The sequence below is a fragment of the Schistocerca serialis genome, chromosome 2, assembly GCF_023864345.2.
Source record: "Schistocerca serialis cubense isolate TAMUIC-IGC-003099 chromosome 2, iqSchSeri2.2, whole genome shotgun sequence".
Lineage (NCBI taxonomy): Eukaryota > Metazoa > Arthropoda > Insecta > Orthoptera > Acrididae > Schistocerca > Schistocerca serialis.
This window is the reverse complement of record NC_064639.1, coordinates 124,556,527-124,578,062: the sequence shown is the minus strand read 5'-3', so window position 1 is coordinate 124,578,062 and position 21,536 is coordinate 124,556,527. Positions and strand designations below refer to the sequence as shown.

Here is a 21,536-nt window from a genome sequence, read left to right as displayed (position 1 = left end):
AATGGTCGCACAAGTGTTACGCACGATGAAGGAGCCGGACGACCGTTTACCGCCACAAATGAAGAAACCATTGAGCGTTCACGTGGAATGATTCTCTTAGACAGACGAGTAACTATTGACGAAGTGGCACACCGTCTGCAAATATAGTAATTGGCTTACCCTAGTAATGACTGTTAATGGTATGACATTCGCCAGGTGTGCCGTTCTTTTCAAACTCGTTTTTCGAAATATCGCCCTCTGTTAGCAACTGTTCTGCCGTAAGAGGTCATGGCTTCATCACTACATTTTTGATGCTAGACTGTCATGCACGTTTGCCTTTTCGTTCTTGTTCGTCGTTCTTTCTCTTACACTTTAATTCTATAATAACGTCCCTTTTATGTAATACGTTTTGTAACCGTGCATACCTGCACGCCACGTGCCGGTTTATCTGGCTTTTGTTTATTTGCCTTCGCAAGCACACACAGCTGTTAGTCTGCTTAAAGCTTAATAGGCCCCAGACAAATCTGGCTACTTTGCATAGTTGTATATAGTATCTTACCGGTTTTCTGTGTAAAAATTCTATACTCAAGTGCTATTTTATTAAACATGGTGTGTTGGTTTATTTTTTGTTATTATTCACGTTCTTTGCTTGTTATAACTTATAACATTCATCCTGTTTTATTTCATTGTCTGTAATGAAAGGGTTCTTTTATTTTTTATTCTTTATCTCTTTTGCATACTCAGTTTGTCTCTTCATCTGATTTCTGCGTTTCCTTCCTTTCGTAATAACAAGATACGCAGGCGATGAGGCCTACCCTTACTGTGAAGTGGATAAAAGAAACAATTTATTTTTTATGTAGTTCCTAGGTATGCAGCCGATTTGGTCACTATACATTGACATTACATCTTTTCCCTGATTAGTACGTCATTCCATTTTGTACCTTACTTTACCTTGAAATATGTATATTCTTGAAGACAATTGAAGTCAATTTACCCAAAGCAATTTTCTGTTTCTGCTTGTTTCTTCAGATCTGAGGACTATTGTACGAACAACCTGAACTTGTTATCAAATTTAATGCAATCGTTTGCAATCTAGACATTGAAACGGGACCTTATATATCGTTTCATTACTGTCATTTTGATGTACCTTGCATACAAGCAACGTTAACTCTCCTGCTGTGTATTTAACTGGTCAGTGTACCAATGCCCTACGGCAAAGGAATAGGGCGACTTGTTCATTTACTCATCAGTACACATCCTTTCTAATCCTTATGTTTTCTTCTCTTTGCTTCTAAAGTGAATCTACTGGAAGTCTGAATCGTTAAATGGAGCAGTCGCAAATGTAAGAGCAAGACAGAATCATTGCCAACCCAATTTCATGGGCAAGTTTAGCAAAGAGCAAAGACTAGGAGATGAGTCAAAAATACGCAGTGCGATCTAATTTTGACATAGCAACCAGGTCCTTCCCTATTTCAATGGGGAGCCATTTCTTTGGCATCCAGAATGATAGGCATTCGGTATCTGGAGTGGCAAGTGAATTCTGTTGCACAATCTTTCCTGTGTCGTGGGTTCTGGCATTAGACTGTGTTATTTAGTCATAGAAACATATTCCTTTTCTTTCAGATTATCGACGTTAGATAAGTGAGCAATGGTCCTTTAATTTTGATTACATATCTATGGTTCGCAGGAGAGCTTCTGTAAAGTTTGGAAGGTAGGAGACGAGGTACTGGCGGAAGTAAAGGTGTGAGGAGGGGGCGTGAGTCGTGCTTGGGTAGCTCAGTTGGTAGAGCACTTGCCCGCGAAAGGCAAAGGTCCCGAGTTCGAGTCTCGGTCCGGTACACAGTTTTAATCTGCCAGGAAGTATCACTCTACATATGTGTTTGGATGGGGTCCAACTTTACGAAAACACAATTTTGTTTTGTATCCCAAAGACGTTTCACTGCAAGTGCAGCGTCATCAGTGGGCTTTTATTTTATGGATTTTTACCGCATGGTGTGGTCTTCCTGAGGGATTAAGTTTTTATAGTGCCTTTTTTCTTTCCAAGTTTATCATGTTTTCTTTTTTCCTCATCTTCTTCACTGTGAAGTTCCGCTTATTGAGCTGTCACTGTCACTATTTCATTGTTTACTGTGAAAAAAATGACAAACTGTGAAAGAAAACAGACACTATAAAAACGTAATGCCTCAGAGAAACGACACCATGTGGTAAAAAGCCATAAAATAAAAGCCCGTTGATGATGCTGCAATTTCAGGTTAACATGTTTGGGATATAAAACAAAATTGTGTTTTGCTAAAGGCTGACCCTCATCCGAAAACAAATGTATTGTTAAAGCAAACATGGAAAAAAGAGCTTCAACCTCAACATGATTATTTTGATTACTCTGCATGCAAAGTGTAGTTCAATGGTGATCTCTCTGTGCTAGTTTGAGGCACCGATATTTGGCTAAGTACGAGGGTTGCCGAGAAAGTAAGTTCCGATCGGTCGCGAAATGGAAACTTCCGGGAAAATCCGGTAAAGCTTTGCACAGATGTGTTGGGCAGTGTCTCTAGTATGCCTGTCGATCGTGTCGCGTCGCTATTTTCAGTTTTGAGTCAACAGTGAGCACGTAAAGATGCGCAGGGAATAGCGCCTCCCGCGAAATATGATGGCCGGGTTAGTGATTTCGCCTATGTCACGCAGCCCACATAACACAACTGTCGAGCAGTTCCTCCTTCAGGTCATTTCTCGGCCGCACACTGCAGGGGCAATGAAGACGCTCCTGCAGCGTTTCCAAAGAGAAGTGTTTGATGACCCACAATACAGTCCGTAATTGGCTCCCCCTGAGTCTCATCTCTGCTCACAAGAACCGCTGGCTATGAAGACAAAATTTTTCCACAGACAGCGAGCTGCAGACTGTAGACCACCGACTGCAGACTGGCCGAAAGCACAGGTGGCTGCTTTCTATGACGAGGATACTGGAAAGCTGATACAACACTTCGACAACACTCGAAGTTGGAGCAGAGAAATATCTACTTATGTAGTTCTGGCAACACCGGACATGACCTTCTTCTTCTGTGCGGATGCACACATATTACCCGAACTCTTACGGGACTTGCTAAGAATATCTTCCACGAGTAATGAGTGTGTTGGGGTGCGACACTACGAATGCAGTGTGTGGACATACAAGGTGAGAATCTGGGTCTCGCGGGAGGCGTGCGCGAGATAGTCCCTGCAGTTACTCTATACTCTGTGTCCTCGGTGGGTCAGATGGATAGAGCGTCTGCCATGTAAGCAGGAAATCCCTGGTTCGTGTCCCGGTCGGGGCACACATTTTCACCTGCAGCCGTTGATATATGTCAACGCCTGTTATCAGCTGAAGGTATTAATATAATTCTAATTTCGTTCTAGACGGCTGCAGGTCGTCAATGGTGTCTGTTCTTTCGTACATTTCAGAACGAACAGACAGCATATCCATATCAGTATACGTGATAAGCAAGTCCGTTAGGATGCTGCAGTGGGACCAATATTAAGACAACTGAATGAGAACATCTAAAGTGAATTAGAAGCAGAGAACGAACAATATATGAATAAAATCTTAAATAACATTCGGCATTTAACTGTTGTTAATTTGCCACTGTACGTGTATTTTCCTTATAGGACGTGCAGTGCGTAGTTTCCAAGTACTACGAAATTTTGAAATCTGAAACATGACAATTCGTCAACTTTTTGGAAATTAGGCGCTGAATTGTTTGTCGTCCATAAACAGCCCTTTTCAATCTATCCCACGCATGTTCGATAGCGTCATGTCTGAAGAACATGCTGGCCACTCTAGTCGAGCGATGCCGTTATCTGAAGGAAGTCATTCACAAGATGTGCACGATGGGGGCGCGAATTGTCGTCCATGAAGACGAATGCCTCGACGATATGCTGTCGATATGGTTGCACTATCGGCCGGAGGATGGCATTCACGTATCGTACAGCCGTTACGGCGCCTTCCATGACCACCAGCGACGTACGTCGGCCCCACACAATGCCACCCCAAAACATCAGGGAACATCCACCTTGCTGCACTCACTGGGAACTGTGTATAGGTCATTTAGGCTGGCCGGGTTGTCTCCAAACACATCTCCGACGAATGTCTGTTGAAGGCATATGCGAGACTCATCGGTGAAGAGAACGTGATGCCAATCCAGAGCCGTCCATTCGGCATGTTGTTGGGCCGATCTGCACCGCGCTGCATAGTGTAGTGTTTGCAAAGATGGAGCTCGCCATGGACGTCGAGAGTGAAGTTAAGCACCGTGCAGCCTATTGCGCACAGTTTGAGTCATAACAGGACGTACTGTGGCTGCACGAAAATCTTTTTTCAAAGTGGTGGCGTTGCTATCAGGCTTCCACCGAGCCATAATCCTTAGGTAGCGGACATCCACTGCAGAAGTAACCCTTGGACGGCCTGAGAGAGGCCTGTCATCGACAGTTCCTGTCTCTCTGTATCTCCTCATTGTCCGTACAACAACGCTCCGATTCACTCCGAAACGCCTGAACACTTCCCTCGTTCAGAGACCTTCCTGGCACAAAGCAACAATGCGGACGCGATCGAACCGCGGTATTGACCGTTTACGCATGGTTGAACTACAGACAACACGAGCCTTGTACCTCCTTCCTGGTGGAATAACTGGAATTGTTCGGCTGTCGGACCCCTTCCGTCTAATAGGCGCTGCTCATACATCGTTGTTTACATCTTTGGGCGGGTTCAGTGACATCTCTGAACAGTCAAACGGACTGTGTCTGTGATACAATATCCACAGTCAACGTCTATCTGAAGAAGTTCTGGGAACCGGGATGATGCAAAACTTTTTTTTGACGTATGTGTTTTCACGATACAGTATATGTCGTTTGCATTTATGAACTTTGAGAATGTTCATATTTTTTTCAGTCCTAATATGCTGGTGGTTGTTCCACTGATTGAAGTAAAAAAGTGTTTTGGATAAAATAAAGTAGAGTACTGCTCCTCGTCGTTGTAGCTACTGAAATTGCTGACGTTCCGATCGACTTTGTGCGGTCGTCTTCAGGCCGTTTTACTGCTGTGTATTGATGAATGTCTTCCATTGTATACTTCATTTTCACTTACCCGCTGACTACCGATGTTATATATCTGAAATGTCTCTGGACAATTTGAAGGGACTGTTATGGAGTGGTGGTTGTACAGTATGCTATTGCATGTGCTACCCGGATGGTTGACTAGAGTGCTGCTCAGTAGGTAATTGCAGAAGTTAGCGTATCGGCTGTCTGTTGCCTGTGCCTCTGTGGTACGTGATTGGTGGGCAACTCCTTTGGTTATTAGAAGGCAATAGCAAATCGACAGGCTGTATGCAGGGGAGGATGCTTTTCTGCAGCGAAACGTTAAGGCCACACGGCAGTTCCCTCGCAGTCACCTTTTGTACTACCGCCGGCCAGATATCCGCTGGGCTCGAATCGTCGACGGCCAGTCTGCAGGTAACTTGGAGCTGTCCTCCCTTTTCACGCTGTTAGGGCGGTTAATTATATCACTAGGCTCTCTTATTTTCGGCAACGGCCTTGCCGCAGTGGATACACCGGTTGCCACCAGATCACCGAAGTTAAGCGTTGTCGGGCGTGGTCGGCACTTTGATGGGTGACCATCTGGGCAACCATGCGCTGTTGCCATTTTTCGGGGTGCATTAAGCCTCTTGATGCCAATTGAGGAGCTACTCGACCGAATAGTAGCGTCTCCGGTCAAAGGAAACCATTATAACGACTGGGAGAGCCGTGAGCTGGCCACACGCCCCTCCTATCCACATCCTCGGCTGAGGATGACACGGCGGTCGGATGGTCCCGATGGGCCACTTGTGGCCTGTAGACGGAGTGCTTTTTCTCTTATTTTCAGTTGCTGTTTCTACAGCTGCCGCACAAAGATCCGAAATTCTTGAAAATTGACAAGACGGCCACATTCTTGGCTGTGTTCTGCTACAGCTGACTTGTTCTGTCACAGTCGTACGTAACGTTCATGTTCCGAAACGCGAGTGCTAATGGGTCTCCGGGTTTCCCCACATAGACTTTGCCGGATTCACGCCTAAGTTCCTACACACCTGCAGTGTGGTCCTAGCATGTGGAATATGAGCGGCAAAGTCGTTATTGTGTCGTCGTCAAATATCGCAGCACCACGCCGAAGTCGGCAACCGCACATCGATATAGGACTGTTGATGTTTTTAGATATACCGGTAATCCGATATATCTATCTTGAGGAAAGTGTCATTACAGGGTCTCGATAATCCGAAAAATGATATCGATATATGGAGATACAGACGGATAAGATATCGACGTACCTGCCTATAAAAATATCGGTTGCACGTTGTAAGTATACTGACGGTTTTAGAGCTGTATATCTAAGTATTGATTTATTATTGGATATTCTGTACATCAACAAGCTAGCAGCCTTCCTATCCTCCTCGGAAAAAGAATTGAGAGGAAAACGATGCATGGTCACGCCTGGCGATAACCACTTTGCTAACAATGGTAACTGCATGTTAGTGGCACAATAACAGGTATCCGATGGATCTGTCATTCGGTTTCGTCAGAGCTGCTGAAATATATGGTTACTAAAATGCCACCTAATTTTAAAACTAGTTACACATATGTAGCATGTGAACTGCTAAGCCATACTTCGTTGGCTTTGCATCATCTTGTATCTCGAAACGGAAGAAGGTCTGCTGCCATGGAACACGTGATGTTTGCTAATGAACCCAGTTTCTTTAATTTCTTAATGATTTTACCTGTACTGAAAATGGAAAGTTATGTTAGTTTCCAATAGCTTCTATATCAAAATGTATTTAATTTTTAACTGGTTTTTGATAATACGAGGGTTATACGTAAAGTAAATTCCGAACGGCCGCGCAAACGAAACCACAGTGAAAATCACAAATATTTTATTTGCAACAATAAGCTGCACCTTCCACCTACTTCTCTACATAGTCGCCACTCCGACTGAAACATATGTTGCAGCACTGTACCAATTTTCAAATACCCTCGTCGTAGAAGGTAGCCACCTGCGCTTTCTGTCAATTCTCTACTTTGATTTGCTGCTTGTTGCCTGTGTCAAAATATTGTCTTCATAGCCAGCGGTTCATATCAGAAGACACGAAAATCCGAGGGAGCCAAGTCTGGGCTGTAAGCTGGGTGATCAAACATTTCCCATGGAAAATGGTGCAGGAGCGTTCTCATTGTCCCTGCTGTGTGCGTCCGAGATTGTCACAAAGAAGGAACTGTATGACAGTTACGTTGTGCGAGTTGCATGAAATCAGGCGAAATCTCTCGGCAGGCACGCATACTTGGTGGGTGACACTATTTTCTAGGCATCTTTACGTGATCACTGTGCACTCAGAACTGAAAAGAGCGACATGACGCAATGACAGGCGTACTAGACACAATGTACAACACATCTCTGCAAAGTTCTATCGTATTTTCACTGTTGCTCCATTTCACTGTCGATCGGACTTTACTTTCCGAATAGCCGTCGTACTTCTATTTAACTTGATTACATTTACTATAGGTGGGCGGTAGAGTTTACCCATCAGTGGGTAAAATAATGTACTCTACCTCAATATATCTTCAACTGTGAGTGCTAGTCTTCTGTGACCGGTGCTGCCATCTGGTGCCCATCTATACGAATAAGTGTACAGAACGCGGGAACCTCCCAGTTGTCGGCGCAAGAAGCATAGTTTGTTTTGTCTTTGTTTCTTCTAGTATTTGATCTCTAATTTCTAAGTGTTGTGTACATAGTTTCGCGTAGTCAACGTGTACACAACTTTCCCACTAGAGCGCGCCTCGCTAAGCACAACAGCGCAGGCGCAGCGCTCGTCTGTCTCCGCACTACGAGATGGCGCTGCCTTAGAGATGGACCAAATTCTGCTTCAGCCGATCCACGTAATAATATGTAACGCAGCCAATGAGATTGCTGCTAACGTAGAACCTTTTCTCCTCGCAGATCACACTCGCGCAGTGATATCTGAACGCGCGAGGTATTATAACGAGTGTACAGACCTCCAATCAGTCAGTCTGCATTAGTCCGTACAAGTCTGCATTTGTCTGCACCAGTCTGTACCAGTCTGCATTAGTCTGTACCAGTCTATAGTCAAGTTTCAGTCTGCATCTAAGAAGATTATCGTATTCCTGTACATAGCCATGAAGATAAATGTATAGACATTTTCTCATGTATCAGAGATATGTGACAATAAGACTAACGTACCAAGACCAAAGGAACTTCAGATTGTCAATTGTCAATAGCATCCAGAATCAAATTATGTAAGGTTTATGCTTGTTACTATTTTAATAAATGTGGGTGAAAATTAATCCGGTTCTGTTTAAAGTTGGTCACCGTCAATCTGCTACTCTAAGTGTGAAAGTGGCATTTCTATCGTCTGACCTAACGGCAGAAGATAAACACGCCACGATAAGACCACGAGACATATTTCTGACACTCGCTTACTTCGTTAGAGTGACAAGTCAAATAATCTGATGGTGTGTGTACCGAAGGTCTTACAGTGCGCACACCACACTAAGAGAGAAGCTATTTCCTATTGTGTTAAAAACAAGTTTTTGTTGTTATGCCTATCTCTGGTCATTAACACTCACGATTATGTAAGTATTATTTCTGTTAAACAAATCGCGAAAGTGGAACTATAATTTTACAAAGGCCATGCTTGTCGGGGCTAATTTGACACACAGACACCGAGAGCGTCTTTTTATCCTATTTCAGTTTCAAACCAATGTAGATAGAAGGTAAATTACATACGTTAACCTATGTTTAATGGCGCCCAAGATAACATAATACGTTATTTTTATGGGGATGTGTTTCTCTGTTCCAATGCGGAGGACGTACATCCGTAAAATAGAGAGCTTCTGGGACTGCAGGTGAATTAAGAAATGCCGTTAATGCTGTTCATAAATGGGACCTCTGTAAGGGAGAGCGCCATCCAACACAACGTACCAGAAGGAAAGATCTGTGCGTAGTATGTGGTGGATTCGACAAATATGACGAGGAATTGTACTCATGTATTTGTTGTGCTTTTTGGTGTCATTCTCAATGAAGTGGGTGGGACGGTCTTGAAAACTGTAACTGTGACTCCTGCCTGAAGAAGCGTTAGTTGTCTAGAAAGAGACCAAAGGCGTGTGTGAGATAGTCCCTGCAGTCGCTCTATTCTCTGTGCCCTCGGTGGCACAGATGGATAGAGAATCTGAGATATAAGCAGGAAATCCCGGGTTCGAGTCCCAGTCGAGGCACACATTTTCACCTGTCCCCGTTGATATATATCAACGCCCGTCAGCACCTGAAGGTATTAATATAATTGTAATTACTGAATACGCTCCTCTTTTCTGTTGCTATTTTATAAGAAAATTATTGTTACTGTTTTCGATCTATTCCACAGCTAATTAAGCTAATATTTTCGCTATTTTCTTCTTGTAAACTATCTTGTTCATAGTTTTGATTTTACCCCATTTACTCCGTCATTTTAACTGGTATATTGGGTAAACTGACGCATGTAGGGAGTTATAATCATCAGTTTCTTTTTCTGAAACGTACTGCTTTATATTTATGGTTATGTTACAGTAAACATATTTGGCTAATGATATACGAAAATTGACGCCTCTAGCTATTACAGAATAAAGATGATAGTCAAAACGCTTTAGGCACGCTAAATTCCCCCACTCTGCCCTAAGCTACTGACCAAATTTTCACGACTGTAACACCTTTAAATTTCAGTAAAATATTCATATCAAAAAAGGTTTTGCATCACCCCTGTTCCCAGAACTCCTGAAGACGTTGCCTGTGGATATTCTATCACAGACATAGTCTCTTTCCCTCTTCAGAGATGTCACTAAACCCGCCCAAAGATGGAAACAACTATGCATGAGCAGCGCCTAATAGGGGTCCGACAGCCAATTAGTTCCAGTCATTTCACCAGTACGCGACTTTTGTTGTCAGTAGTTCAACCATCCCTAGACGGCCAATACCGCGGTTCGGTCGCATCCGCATTGTTACTTTGTGCCAGGAAGGGTTCTCAACAAGGAAAGTGTCCAGGCGCCTCGGAGTGAACCAAAGCGATGTTGTTGGAGGAGATACAGAGAGACAGGAACTGTTTATGGCATGCCTTGCTCAGGCCTCCCAAGGGCTACTACTGCAGAGAATGACCGCTGCCTAAGGATTATGGCTCGGAGGAACCCTGACAGCAACATCACCATGTTGAATAATGCTTTTCGTGCAGCCACAGGACGTCGTGTTACGACTCATATTGCGCGCAATAGGCTGCATGATGCGCAACTTCACTGCCGACGTCTATGGCGAGGTCCATCTTTGCAACCACGACACAATGCAGCGCGCTGCAGATGTGCCCAACAACTTGCCGAATGGAACGCTCAGGATTGCCATCACGTTCTCTTCACTGAGTGTCACATATGCCTTCAACCAGACAATCGTCGGAGACGTGTCTGGAGACACTCTGTCCAGCGAGTGCAGCAAGGTGGAGGTTCAAAAAATGGTTCAAATGGCTCTGAGCACTATGGGACTTAACATCTGTGGTCATCAGTCCCCTAGAACTTAGAACTACTTAAATCTAACTAACCTAAGGACATCACACACATCCATGCCCGAGGCAGGATTCGAACCTGCGACCGGAGCGGTCACGCGGTTCCAGACTGAAGCGCCTTTAACCGCACGGCCACACCGGCCGGCGTGGAAATTCCCTGCTGTTTTGGGATGGCATTATGTGGGGCCGACGTACGGCGCTGGTGGTCATGGAAGGCGCCGTAATGGCTGTACGATACGTGAATGCCATCCAACGACCAATAGTGCAACAATATCGGCAGTATACCGGTGAGGCATTCGCCTTCATGGACAACTCGAGTCCCCGTCATGATCGTCTTGTGAATGACTTCCTTCAAGATAAGACATCGCCCGACTAGATTGGCCAGCATGTTCTCCAGACATGAACCCTATCGAACATGTCCAGGATATATTGGAAAGGGCTATTTATGGACGACGTGACCCACTAACCACTCTGAGGAATCTACGCCGAATCGCCGTTAGGAGTGGGACAATATGGACCAACAGTGCCTTGATGAACTTGTTGGATAGTATGCCACGACGAATACAGACATGCATCAATGCAAGAGGACATGCTACTGGGTGTGTACAGCAATCTCGACCACCACCTCTGAAGGTCTCGCTGTATGGTGGTACAACATGCAATGTGTGGTTTTCATGAGCAATAAAAAGGGTGGAAATGATGTTAATGGTAATCATTATTCCAAGTTTCTGTACAGATTCCAGAAACTCTCGGAACCGAGGTGATGGAAAACTTTTTTTGATGTGTATATTTGCTTCTACATATTTGACCATGTCGTATCTTGGAACGTTTTTTTATAAGAAAAGACTTACTTTTTTGGAGTAATTTTTGTAATTTTAGACAAATATTGCAGCTCATGTACAATGAATGCTATCATTTACAAATGAAACTATTAAATACATTAAACCTGTGTTAGGCAACTGGCTAGAGGCGAAAGTCTGAAACTCGTTCTATGCTAGAACACTCTCCCCTACTGGGGAAGTGACATCTTGTTTTTCGGTTACAATTAAGAGACCGGCAGCCTACATAGGCTCTGATATGAGATACTGGTGGGACGTGCGCTGAGGAGCCGATGAAGTTAACATAGTGTCTGACCGCAACCAACCCAAGTGGAGGTATAAGCCGCTGACAGGGTCAAATAGTTGTCTGTTACAGACGCAACGCATACCAGCATTCTTGTTTAGTTCTTACCGCATAGTGGTCTCGCTGTTCGTGACTTATTGTATCACATCGCAATAACGGAGCTCCGATGGAACAAGTGACTGTACAATTTTACGTTTAACACCTTATGGAAATAGGTTGCTAAGCGTCTAGAGGGCATAGAGATATTTGGTGACATTATTTTCTGATAAAGTATGCAGCTTCTAGTGTGTATGGAATGCAGGTGAATCAGAAATTACACATTTCTCGACGCGAAAAGTTACGCAACTGATTATCATGATTTAAACGGCCTCTCGGTCAGAGTCGATGCAGGAAAGATACCCGAAGAGGTCCTACTCAGGACACTCAGGTTCGTAAGAAGGATGTTCAATATCAGCTGACCATAGAAGTCATGACCAGAGCAACGAGTGAATATTTATCCAGAATATTGAAAAAATAAATAAGGCGTGCTTTCTCATAATCCCTCGGGACGTGAAGAATCATACAGGTAAAACTGCTCAGCTCAAAAGAATCAATAGTATCTCTAGCACCAGCGACCCCCGCTGAAATAAAGCGCAGCGGCGTGCATGTATATTTGGCCTGGGACGTGAAAAAAAGAAAAAAACAACAGTGAAGTTCCGTACTCCAGTAACATACTCCAAAATGTCCATTAACGAAGCCAGTTTTCGAGTTTGGTAATTAAAATAAAGAAAGGTAAGGCATACAGCCATTTAAAATGCTTGAAAATGGATTAACTTTTTGGTTGAATGATGAGCCAGATTGTAAAAGAAAGCTAATTTAGCAAAAACCAACAGATTTTACGTAATATCTATGTCTTCAATAGTTCAGCCACAACTTTTAAACATAGTAATTTTACAAAATCTCCCTAAAGAAGAAATGCAAACATTACGAACACACGCCAGCTGCAGAATTTTAGCGCCAACCAGAATACGTGGAGGGCGATAACGTCTTATTCACCCACGAATTGACCAAACCATAAAAATTGCCAAAGGGTCGGTTGCCTATTCTGAGATAAACAAGCAAGCGAATATAGAGAGCATTCGTTCCAAGTAGGAATCAGTTTCCCCCAAGTCTCAAAAAAGGTTGAGTAACATGCAGCCTGCAAATCAGAGGACGCACAAAGTCGATTTCACGAGCTTCCCTCGTCCCCAAAATATTTCGAGCAAGTATCGAAAACATTATGCGAATACATCACTAGTAACAGTATGGAACGCAGTATCCGACCAAAACCTCGTGAATCCACAAAATAACTAAAAAATCTACTCTGTCCGAACTGGCCTGCGAAGCCCACAGGTACTGACCGACATCCGTTTCATCCTTAGCCGGAAACTGTCATTGGATACGAATACAAAGGGACATGTGGTCAGCACACTGCTCTCACGGCCGTTGTCAGTTTTCGTGACCGGAGCCGCTACTTCCCCATCAAGTAGCTCCTCAATTGGCCTAACAAGGGCTGAGTGCACCCCACTTGCCAACAGCTCTTCTGCAGACCCGGACGGTCACCCATCCAAATGCTAGCCAAGCCCGACAGCGCTTAACTTTGGTAATCTGACGGGAACCGGTGTGACCATGGCGGCAAGGCCGGTGATGAATGCACACATGTTATTCTGCTTCCAACGTAACAGAATTCCTTTACTTCTTCTACTCTGTGATCCTGAATTTCGATGTTAATTTTATTACTAATCTCGTTTCTGCTACTCCTCATCATTTTCGTTAGTCTTCGGTTTGCTCTCAGTGCATAGTCTGTACTCAGTAGACTGTTCATTTCTTTCAGGATGCCCTGTAATTCTATTTTGCTTACACTGAACATAATAACATCATGAGCAAATCTTATCGCTGATAACTCTTCGCCCCGATTTTTAAAACCCACTCCTAAGCCCATCTTTTATTTCTGTCGTTGCTTCTTCTTTACGTAAATTGAACAGTAGGGAAGACAGGTTGCATTCTTCTCTTACACTCTTTTAAGTATTACCCTTATTTCCCTATAACTATATTTCTGTGAATTTAGAACATCTCGCACCATTTTCTAAATCAAGAAATCTATTACGTATTGATTTTTCGTAAGTCTTGCTTCCATTATGATTCGCAACAACAGAACTGCTGATCCGATGACTTTATCTTTTGCAAAGCCAAACTGATCCTCATCTTAGATATAGTAAACAGCCAATCGGTTTGCAAATTGGAAGGTTTATTAAAACGCCTTTATCATGATTTCAAAGTTTATAAAATAGTTTTCTTCAGAAGAAAATATCACGCCAAATTTGCTTAAAAATCAGAGCATATTTAGTTGTGTGCATATATCAACGAAATGTCCATACCTGTAGAGATCTCACCATGCTTTCAGCGTTTATAAAAACGTGTTCTTCGGAAGGATATATCATGCGAAACTTGCTTAAAAACCACATAGTATTTAGCTATGTACACGTCCCACCGAATAGTCCATATATGTAGAAACCCCCTTTTAGATCTAGACAGTCAAAAAATTTTAAAATTTTATACATGGCTGGAGCAGCAGCAGTAGAATGAAATCATCTTGTAGAAGCAGTAAACAGACAATCAGTTGCATATTGGAAGGTTTACTGAAACCACTTTATCGTAGTGTCAACTTTTATAAAAACGTCTTCTTCAGAAGGAAATAACATGTTCACTTGTTTAGAAATCAGATCAGATTTAGCTGTGTACGTATTCCAACTGACTGGCTGTTTACTATTTCTACAAGATCACTTCATCCTACACTTGCTGCTCCTGACATGCACAAAATTTTAAAATGTGATCCTCATCTAAGAGATCTTCTATTTTCTTTCCCATTCTTCTTATATTGTTCTTGTCAGCAACTTTTATGCATAAGTTATTAAGCTCATTGCACGATAGTTGTCGCACTTACCTGCCCTAGTTTTGAGGACTGTATGGATGATATTTTTTTTCCGAAAAGTTGGGATAGTACGTATCCAGTCGCATACATTCTAGACACCAACTTCAATAGTCATTTAGTTGCCATTTCCCCTAATAATTTAAAAAATTCTGAAGGACTCTTATCTATGCTTTCCATCTCATTTCATCTAAAGTGTTCTGAAGTTCTATTATACTCTGACTGCACTACTGGATCACATATGTCATTCATACAGACTCTGAATTCTTCATCTACCACGTCAGTAAGACACACAAGAAATGACTACTTTGACGAAAACCGGGTTATCTTTTATGTATTGGACCCTTTCTGTTACTGGGCTACAATGGAGAGGAACAGGAGACTACTGATTGCGGAATTCAGAACTAATTATTTTGTACGGGATACTGAAGTTACTCGGGAATTTTTGAGCCTACCTCAGCACTGAAAACTTGCGTAAGGCCGGAGGTCATCGAAATAAAAATAACATTTATAAAACGACAGCAATGACGAGTGGTCATTCACAAAAACAGAGAGACCAATAATGGGGCCAGAATGGACCCCTGTGGTACTCGTGAGAGAACAGGACGACTTTAGATTGCCACAGACAACACGAAATATTGAACAGGTAAATAAAAGAAAACTTAGTCCGTCCACCGCCTGCTGCTTTTCTCGAAAAATGATAAGCAGTTGAATATTAATTGCAAAACGATTTAGAAAAGATATCTGAATGGCAGTTGACCCTAAATAACGAAAAGTGTGAGGTGCTAGAAGGAATTCGTTAAACTTCGGTCACACGATAAATCAGTCTAATCTGAAAGCCGTAAATTCAACTAACTACCTAGGTATTACAATTACGAACAACTTCAACTGGAAGGAACACATAGAAAAAGTTGTGGGGAAGGCTAACCAAAGACTGCGATTTATTGGCAGGACACTTAGAAAATGTAGCGCATCTACTAAGGAGACTGCCTACACTACGCCTGTCCGTCCTTTTTTAGAATACTGCTGCGCGGTGTGGGATGCTTACCAGATAGGACTGACGGAGTACATCGAAAAAGTTCAAAGAAAGGCAGCACGTTTTGTATTATCGGGATATATGGGAGAGAGTGTCACAGAAATGATGCAGGATTTGGGCTGAACATCATTAAAAGAAAGGCGTTTTTCGTTGCGACGGAATCTTCTCACGAAATTCCAATTACCAACTTTCTCCTTCGAATGCGAAAATATTTTGTTGACACCGACCTACATAGGCAGAAACGATCACCACTATAAAATAAGGGAAATCAGAGCTCGCACGGAAAGATATAGGTGTTCGTTCTTTCCGCGCGCTATACGAGATAGGAATAATAGAGAATTGTGAAGGTGGTTCGATGAACCCTCTGCCAGGCACTTAGATGTGATTTGCAGAGTATCCATGTAGATGTAGATGTAGAATACTGCAAAAAAAGAGAAAAAATCACCAGTATTCTTCTATTGATTCTAATTTTTTGAAACTCTGCTCAAAAGTCATGTTGTAATAGGGGATCTTACCAGTGTTCGGGCATTACGAATAGTTACTCCCAAAGGGTGAAAACTGACTATGAAGAATTCTGTAAATCGAGCTAATTTGTCAGTTTTCAAGGGCTGCAAGCGGATAAACGCATATTATGTAGACACAGGCACCAGATCAGCTACGTTCTATTTTTGTTGTGTAGTATGAATCAAGGTTATTAAGTCTTTAATTAATTAGTGTTACCATAATTTGCTTCCTCTTTTATTATTTCATAAAAATGACAGACAAATCATTAATATTTTCAAGCAAATAAAGCATTGTACTTAGACAATTTGCCGATGATGCTCTAATGTACAGGAAAGAAGTATCACACGAAAGTTGTGAGCGAATCAATGAGGATTTGTAGAAAATAAATGCGTGGTATAATGACTGGTAGTTATCTCTCAATATTAGTAAGTGTAACCTACTGCTTATAACAAGGCGAAAATCCCCACTAATGTACGAGTACAAAATAAATGCCCAGTCTTTGGAAGCAGTAACAATCATCAAGTATTTGGGTGTGACTATTCGAAATGATCTCAAATGCAATGATCAGATTACACAAGTATCGTGCAAGGCGAAACTCTAGATTGTGGTTTATTGGTAGAATCCTGAAGCGTTGCAGTACTTCAACAAAGGAAATTGCTTACAATACGTTAGTTCGTCCAGTCTTTAGAGTATTGTTCGTCTGTATGGGAGCCTTACCAGTTGGGTCTGATTCAAGAGATTGAGAAGGTCCAAAGAAGAGCGGCAAGATCCGTGAGTGTACATTTAACCATTGCGAGAGCGTTACCAATCTCATAGAAAGTATGAAGTGGGACACACTTGCAGATAGACGACGCGCTAAACGGAAGGGGCTGCTCACTAAATTCCAAAGTCCGATCTTCATCAAGGATGTAGAGCATATTTATTACCATCAACTTTAAAATCGCACAATGATCACCATTCAAAGATAAGGGAAATTAGATCTCGTACTGAGGCGTTCAGACAGCTGTTTTTCCCTCGTGCGATCCGCGAGTGGAACAGAGGGGGGCAAATATGACTTTGGCGCGAATTGTGCCCTCCGCCATACAGCTTGGTGGGTAGCGGAGTATATATGTAGATGTAGATGTAGACTGTTACGTCACTTTGTAAAAATATTATGGATTAAGGTTGGTGCCATTCTTCAATAGAACGGATGTTCGGCGACGACAGCGAGAAGCTACCGTACAGACTAGATTTTTTTTTTTTTTTTGGGGGGGGGGGGGGCGGCAAGTCTTGCACACAGCACTTCCACGCTTACCTTAACCCACTACACACGGCAAGAGGGACATTGTTCCCTTACAAATACTGTACCAGTTCTTAACTTGTGTACTTGTTCCTCGTTTCTGTCGCCATTGCGATTAAAATAGCACTGATAGATTTTGCCATTTTCGCAATATTTTAAACGAATGCACATTTCACAAATAAAAATTACTCAAACTGGCGTTTATCTGGTAATAAATATGCAACCAGTCGCTTTATTTTAAGATTTATTCAACCGTGAACGTGTTTTCGAGCCACTGCAGGCTCATCTTCAGATGGAGGTGTTACAAGAACATTATGTTGTGGACCAATTGTAGCTATATGCAGTGCTGGTGCTGCTGGCAGAGACGACGGAAATTTAGTAATCGGTGACGAAAAGCCAGTTTAAATCACAGTCGCAGTTCGTCATTCACAATGGATATACTGAAGAAAAAAATACTCAATTTTTAAAAAAGGTTTATTTAAAAAAGAAAAATTTCAGCACTCCTGCTACGGCTAACTGATATTGCTGTTTTTTTTACTCGGTTATTAAAAAACGGCAGCTGTTATCACCGAGACCAAACAAATACCGAAAAATACCTTGTACTCAGAACGAAAATACAGGTATCGGTTTTAACCTGTCCCTACTCTACAGGCGCACGCACCTTCATCCTGTCGGGTCGCAGGTCGACCCCCACGACGGTGAGCCCGCGCTGCAGCAGCGCGCGCGCCACGGCGGCCCCTATGCCGGAGCTGGCGCCCGTCACCATGGCAACGCGGCCGGCGTACCGCTCCATGCTGACGCCTGCAGACCTCTGCTGCTACTGAGGCGTCCTTCGCGCCGGGAACCTGTCGCACGTGTAAATACGATAACAGTTCTTGTTTTCCCTGTGTCTTAAGATTAGATTCTGCATGTTTTAACAAACATGAAAGCTCCGCTACAACCACACGACGCTCATTTCTTATTACACTGGGTGAAGCACGTAATTTCTACACCCTGCATACATTTGTGATATTAAAACGATATTTTCGACAAATTTTTAAAGGAATTTGTTTCTATATAACCCCTTGCGCTGCTGATAAACAAAACCCTGTTTCATAGCAGTTTCAATGAAAACGACCATCGTCGACAACCTTTGTAGCAGCTCATAAAATACGAGCAGAATTCAAAAAGTAAGTTACACGTGTTGCACAACTCTAAGGTGATTCGCGCAAGAGTGGTGCATTTTCAGAAGAGACTCCATGTTCTTTGTTTCCAACAGCCGCAGTTCTCTTCGGGTACGAGTAACAGGTGCATCACAGCGTGGGAGTGAAATGCTGCGACAACCGGAAACGTACTCCAGAGTACTAGTACGCGGGGTAGAATGATTCTTGTGGGCAAAACGTCTTAATCGCACACGGATTTACCGTGAAATTCTGGCGGTATATGGACCAAATGTAATGTCGTGCCGCCAATTCCTCTCCTGTGTCAAACTCTTCATCTCAGTGTAGCACTTACAATCCACAACCACAATTATTTGCTGGATATATTCCAATCTGTCTTCGTCTACAGTTTTTACGCTTTACAACTCCCTCTAGTACCATGGAAGTTGTTCCCAGATGTCTTAACAGATATCCTACCATTGTGTCCCTTCTGTTTGTCAGTGGTTTCCACATATTCCTTTCACTACCGATTCACCGAAGAATCTCAGCATTTCTTACCTTATCAGTCCACCTAATTTTCAACGTTCTTCTCTACACAAAATCTCAAATGCTTCGATGCTCTTCTTGCTGGTTTTCCCATAGTCCCTGTTTCACTGCCATACACTGGTGTGCTCCAAAAGTACATTCTTAGAAATTTCTTTCTCGAATTAAGGCCTACGCTTGATACTAATAGATTCTCTTGGCCAGGAATGTCCTTTTTGCCATTCCTAGTGTTTTTTACGTCCTCCTTCCTCCGACCGTCGTGGTTTATTTTGCTGTCCAGGTAGCAGAATTCCTTAACTTCATCTATTTGGTAATCACCCATCTTAACGTTAAGTTTCTCGCTGTTCGTATTTTTACTACTTCTCATTTCTTTCGTCTTTCTTCCTTTTACTCTCAGTTCATGTTCTATACTCATTAGACTATTCATTCCATTCAGCAGATCCAATCAGTCTTCTTCAATTTCACTGAGGATAGCAATATCATCAACGAATCTCATCTATGATATCCTTTCACCTTGAATTTTAATCCCATTCTTGAATCTTTCTTTTATTTTCGTCATTGCTTCTTCGAGGTGTAAATTGAATACAAGCGATGAAAGACTACATCCCTGTCGTATACCCTTTTTAATCCGAGCACTTTGTTCTTGGTCTTCCATTCTTATCGTTCCGTCTTGGTTCTCGCACATATAGTATACTACCCGTCTTTCCCTGTAGCTTACCCCTATTTTTCTCGGAATTTCGAGAATATTGTGCCATTTTACAGTGTCGAACGTGTCTTCATTTTTATCTAGCCTTGCTTCCAATATCAACAGCAACGTCAAAATTACTTCTTTGGTGCTTTCACCTTTCGTAAAGCCGAATTGATCGTCGTCTGAAACGTCCTCAATTTTCTTTCCGTTCTTCTGTGTATTAGTCTTGTCAGCAACTTGGATGCTTGAAGCATTAACCTGAATGTGGGCTAATTCTCGCACTTGTCGGCTCTTGCTCTCTTCGCGGAATTGTGTGGGTGACGTTTCTCGAAGAGTCAGATGGTACGTTCTACACACCAACGTGAATAATCGTATTGTTGCGACCTCTCCAACGACGATTTTGGAAATTCTGATGGAATGGTCTCTATTTCTTCTGTCGTATTTGATCTTAAACCTTCCAAAGCTCTTTTAAATTCTGATTCTAATACTGGACTCCGTATCTCGTCGATATCGACTCCTGAAACTTCCTGGCAAATTAAAACCGTGTGCCGGACCGAGACTCTAACTCGGGACCTTTGCCTTTCGCGGGAAAGTGCTCTACAATCTGAGCTACCCGAGCACGACTCACGACCAGTCCTCACAGCTGTACTTCCGCCAGTACCTCGTCTCTTACCTTCCAAACTTCACAGAAGCTCTCCTGCAAGGTTCGCAGGAGAGCTTCTGTGAAGTTTAGAAGGTAGGAGACGAGGTACTGGCGGAATTAAAACTGTGAGAACGGGTCGTGAGTCGTGCTTGGGTAGCTGCTAGAGCACTTGCCCGCGAAAGGCAAAGGTTCCGAGCTCGAGTCTCGGTCTGGCACACAGTTTTTATTTGCCAGGAAGTTTCATATCAGCGCACACTCCGCTGCAGAGTGAAAATCTCATTCTGGGAATATCGACTCCTGTTTCTTGTCCTATTATGTCATCAGACAAGTCTTCTCTCTCATATAGGCCCACCCATCCGCTGTCTGCTCTGCATTTAACTGTTAAATTCCCATTGCACTCTTTAATGTAACCACCCTTGCTTTTAACTTCACTTCACCGAAGGCTTTTTCAACTCTTCTACATGTTGAGTCAGTCCTTCCGACAATCATTTCTTTTTCGACTTCTTTACACTGTTTCTGCAGCCATTTGGCTTTAGCTTACCCGCACTTTCTAAATCATGTAACACAGCAATCAATCGTCCTTTACTTTTAGGCTTTATTAAAGCAAATCTTGAATGAACTGTGATAGGAGCCCAAACAACAGGGAACTGACGTACTAGGACATACATTAAAGCTCTGAAATACTGCATTGATAATGGATAATTACTAGCTGAAATCGAGATTTGCTTTAATAGAGACTTTTGGTCACAATCTGTCAGGGTCACTCAACACACTATTTCGTCGGCGTTGTGATCTAGCGAATGATGCTTCTCCGCCTTTCCTGTATGGAGTATAAATTTTCGATGCGCTGCCTCTTGAAGCACGAAACACTCCGGCCTCCTTGCTTATGGCAACACCGATTATACGAGCACCAATAGTTTGCCACCTTTTTCAGAGTGATGTTGACTTCGTGTGATACAAGTCTTCGGCCGCTGTTTCTGATAACTTCTATCCATAATTTAAGCAGTGACTGGATTCGAACCAGGGACCCAGGACATTTTGATTTCGAGTCGAAAATATTATCCCCCTCTTTGACAATA

At 42.8% G+C, this 21,536-nt stretch overlaps 1 protein-coding gene and 1 pseudogene across 1 annotated transcript in view; one reads left to right on the top strand and one right to left on the bottom strand.

The window, feature by feature from the left end:
• Positions 1-18,237, bottom strand: part of LOC126455460 (dehydrogenase/reductase SDR family member 11-like) — a 270,480-nt gene extending 252,243 nt beyond the window's left edge. The window contains exon 1 of the mRNA XM_050091208.1: positions 18,106-18,237. Coding sequence (XP_049947165.1) covers positions 18,106-18,237 — 132 coding nt within the window. The remainder of the gene's footprint in view (positions 1-18,105) is intronic.
• LOC126459703 (5S ribosomal RNA) lies at positions 5,523-5,640 on the top strand (annotated as a pseudogene).
• Positions 18,238-21,536: the final 3,299 nt, after the last annotated feature.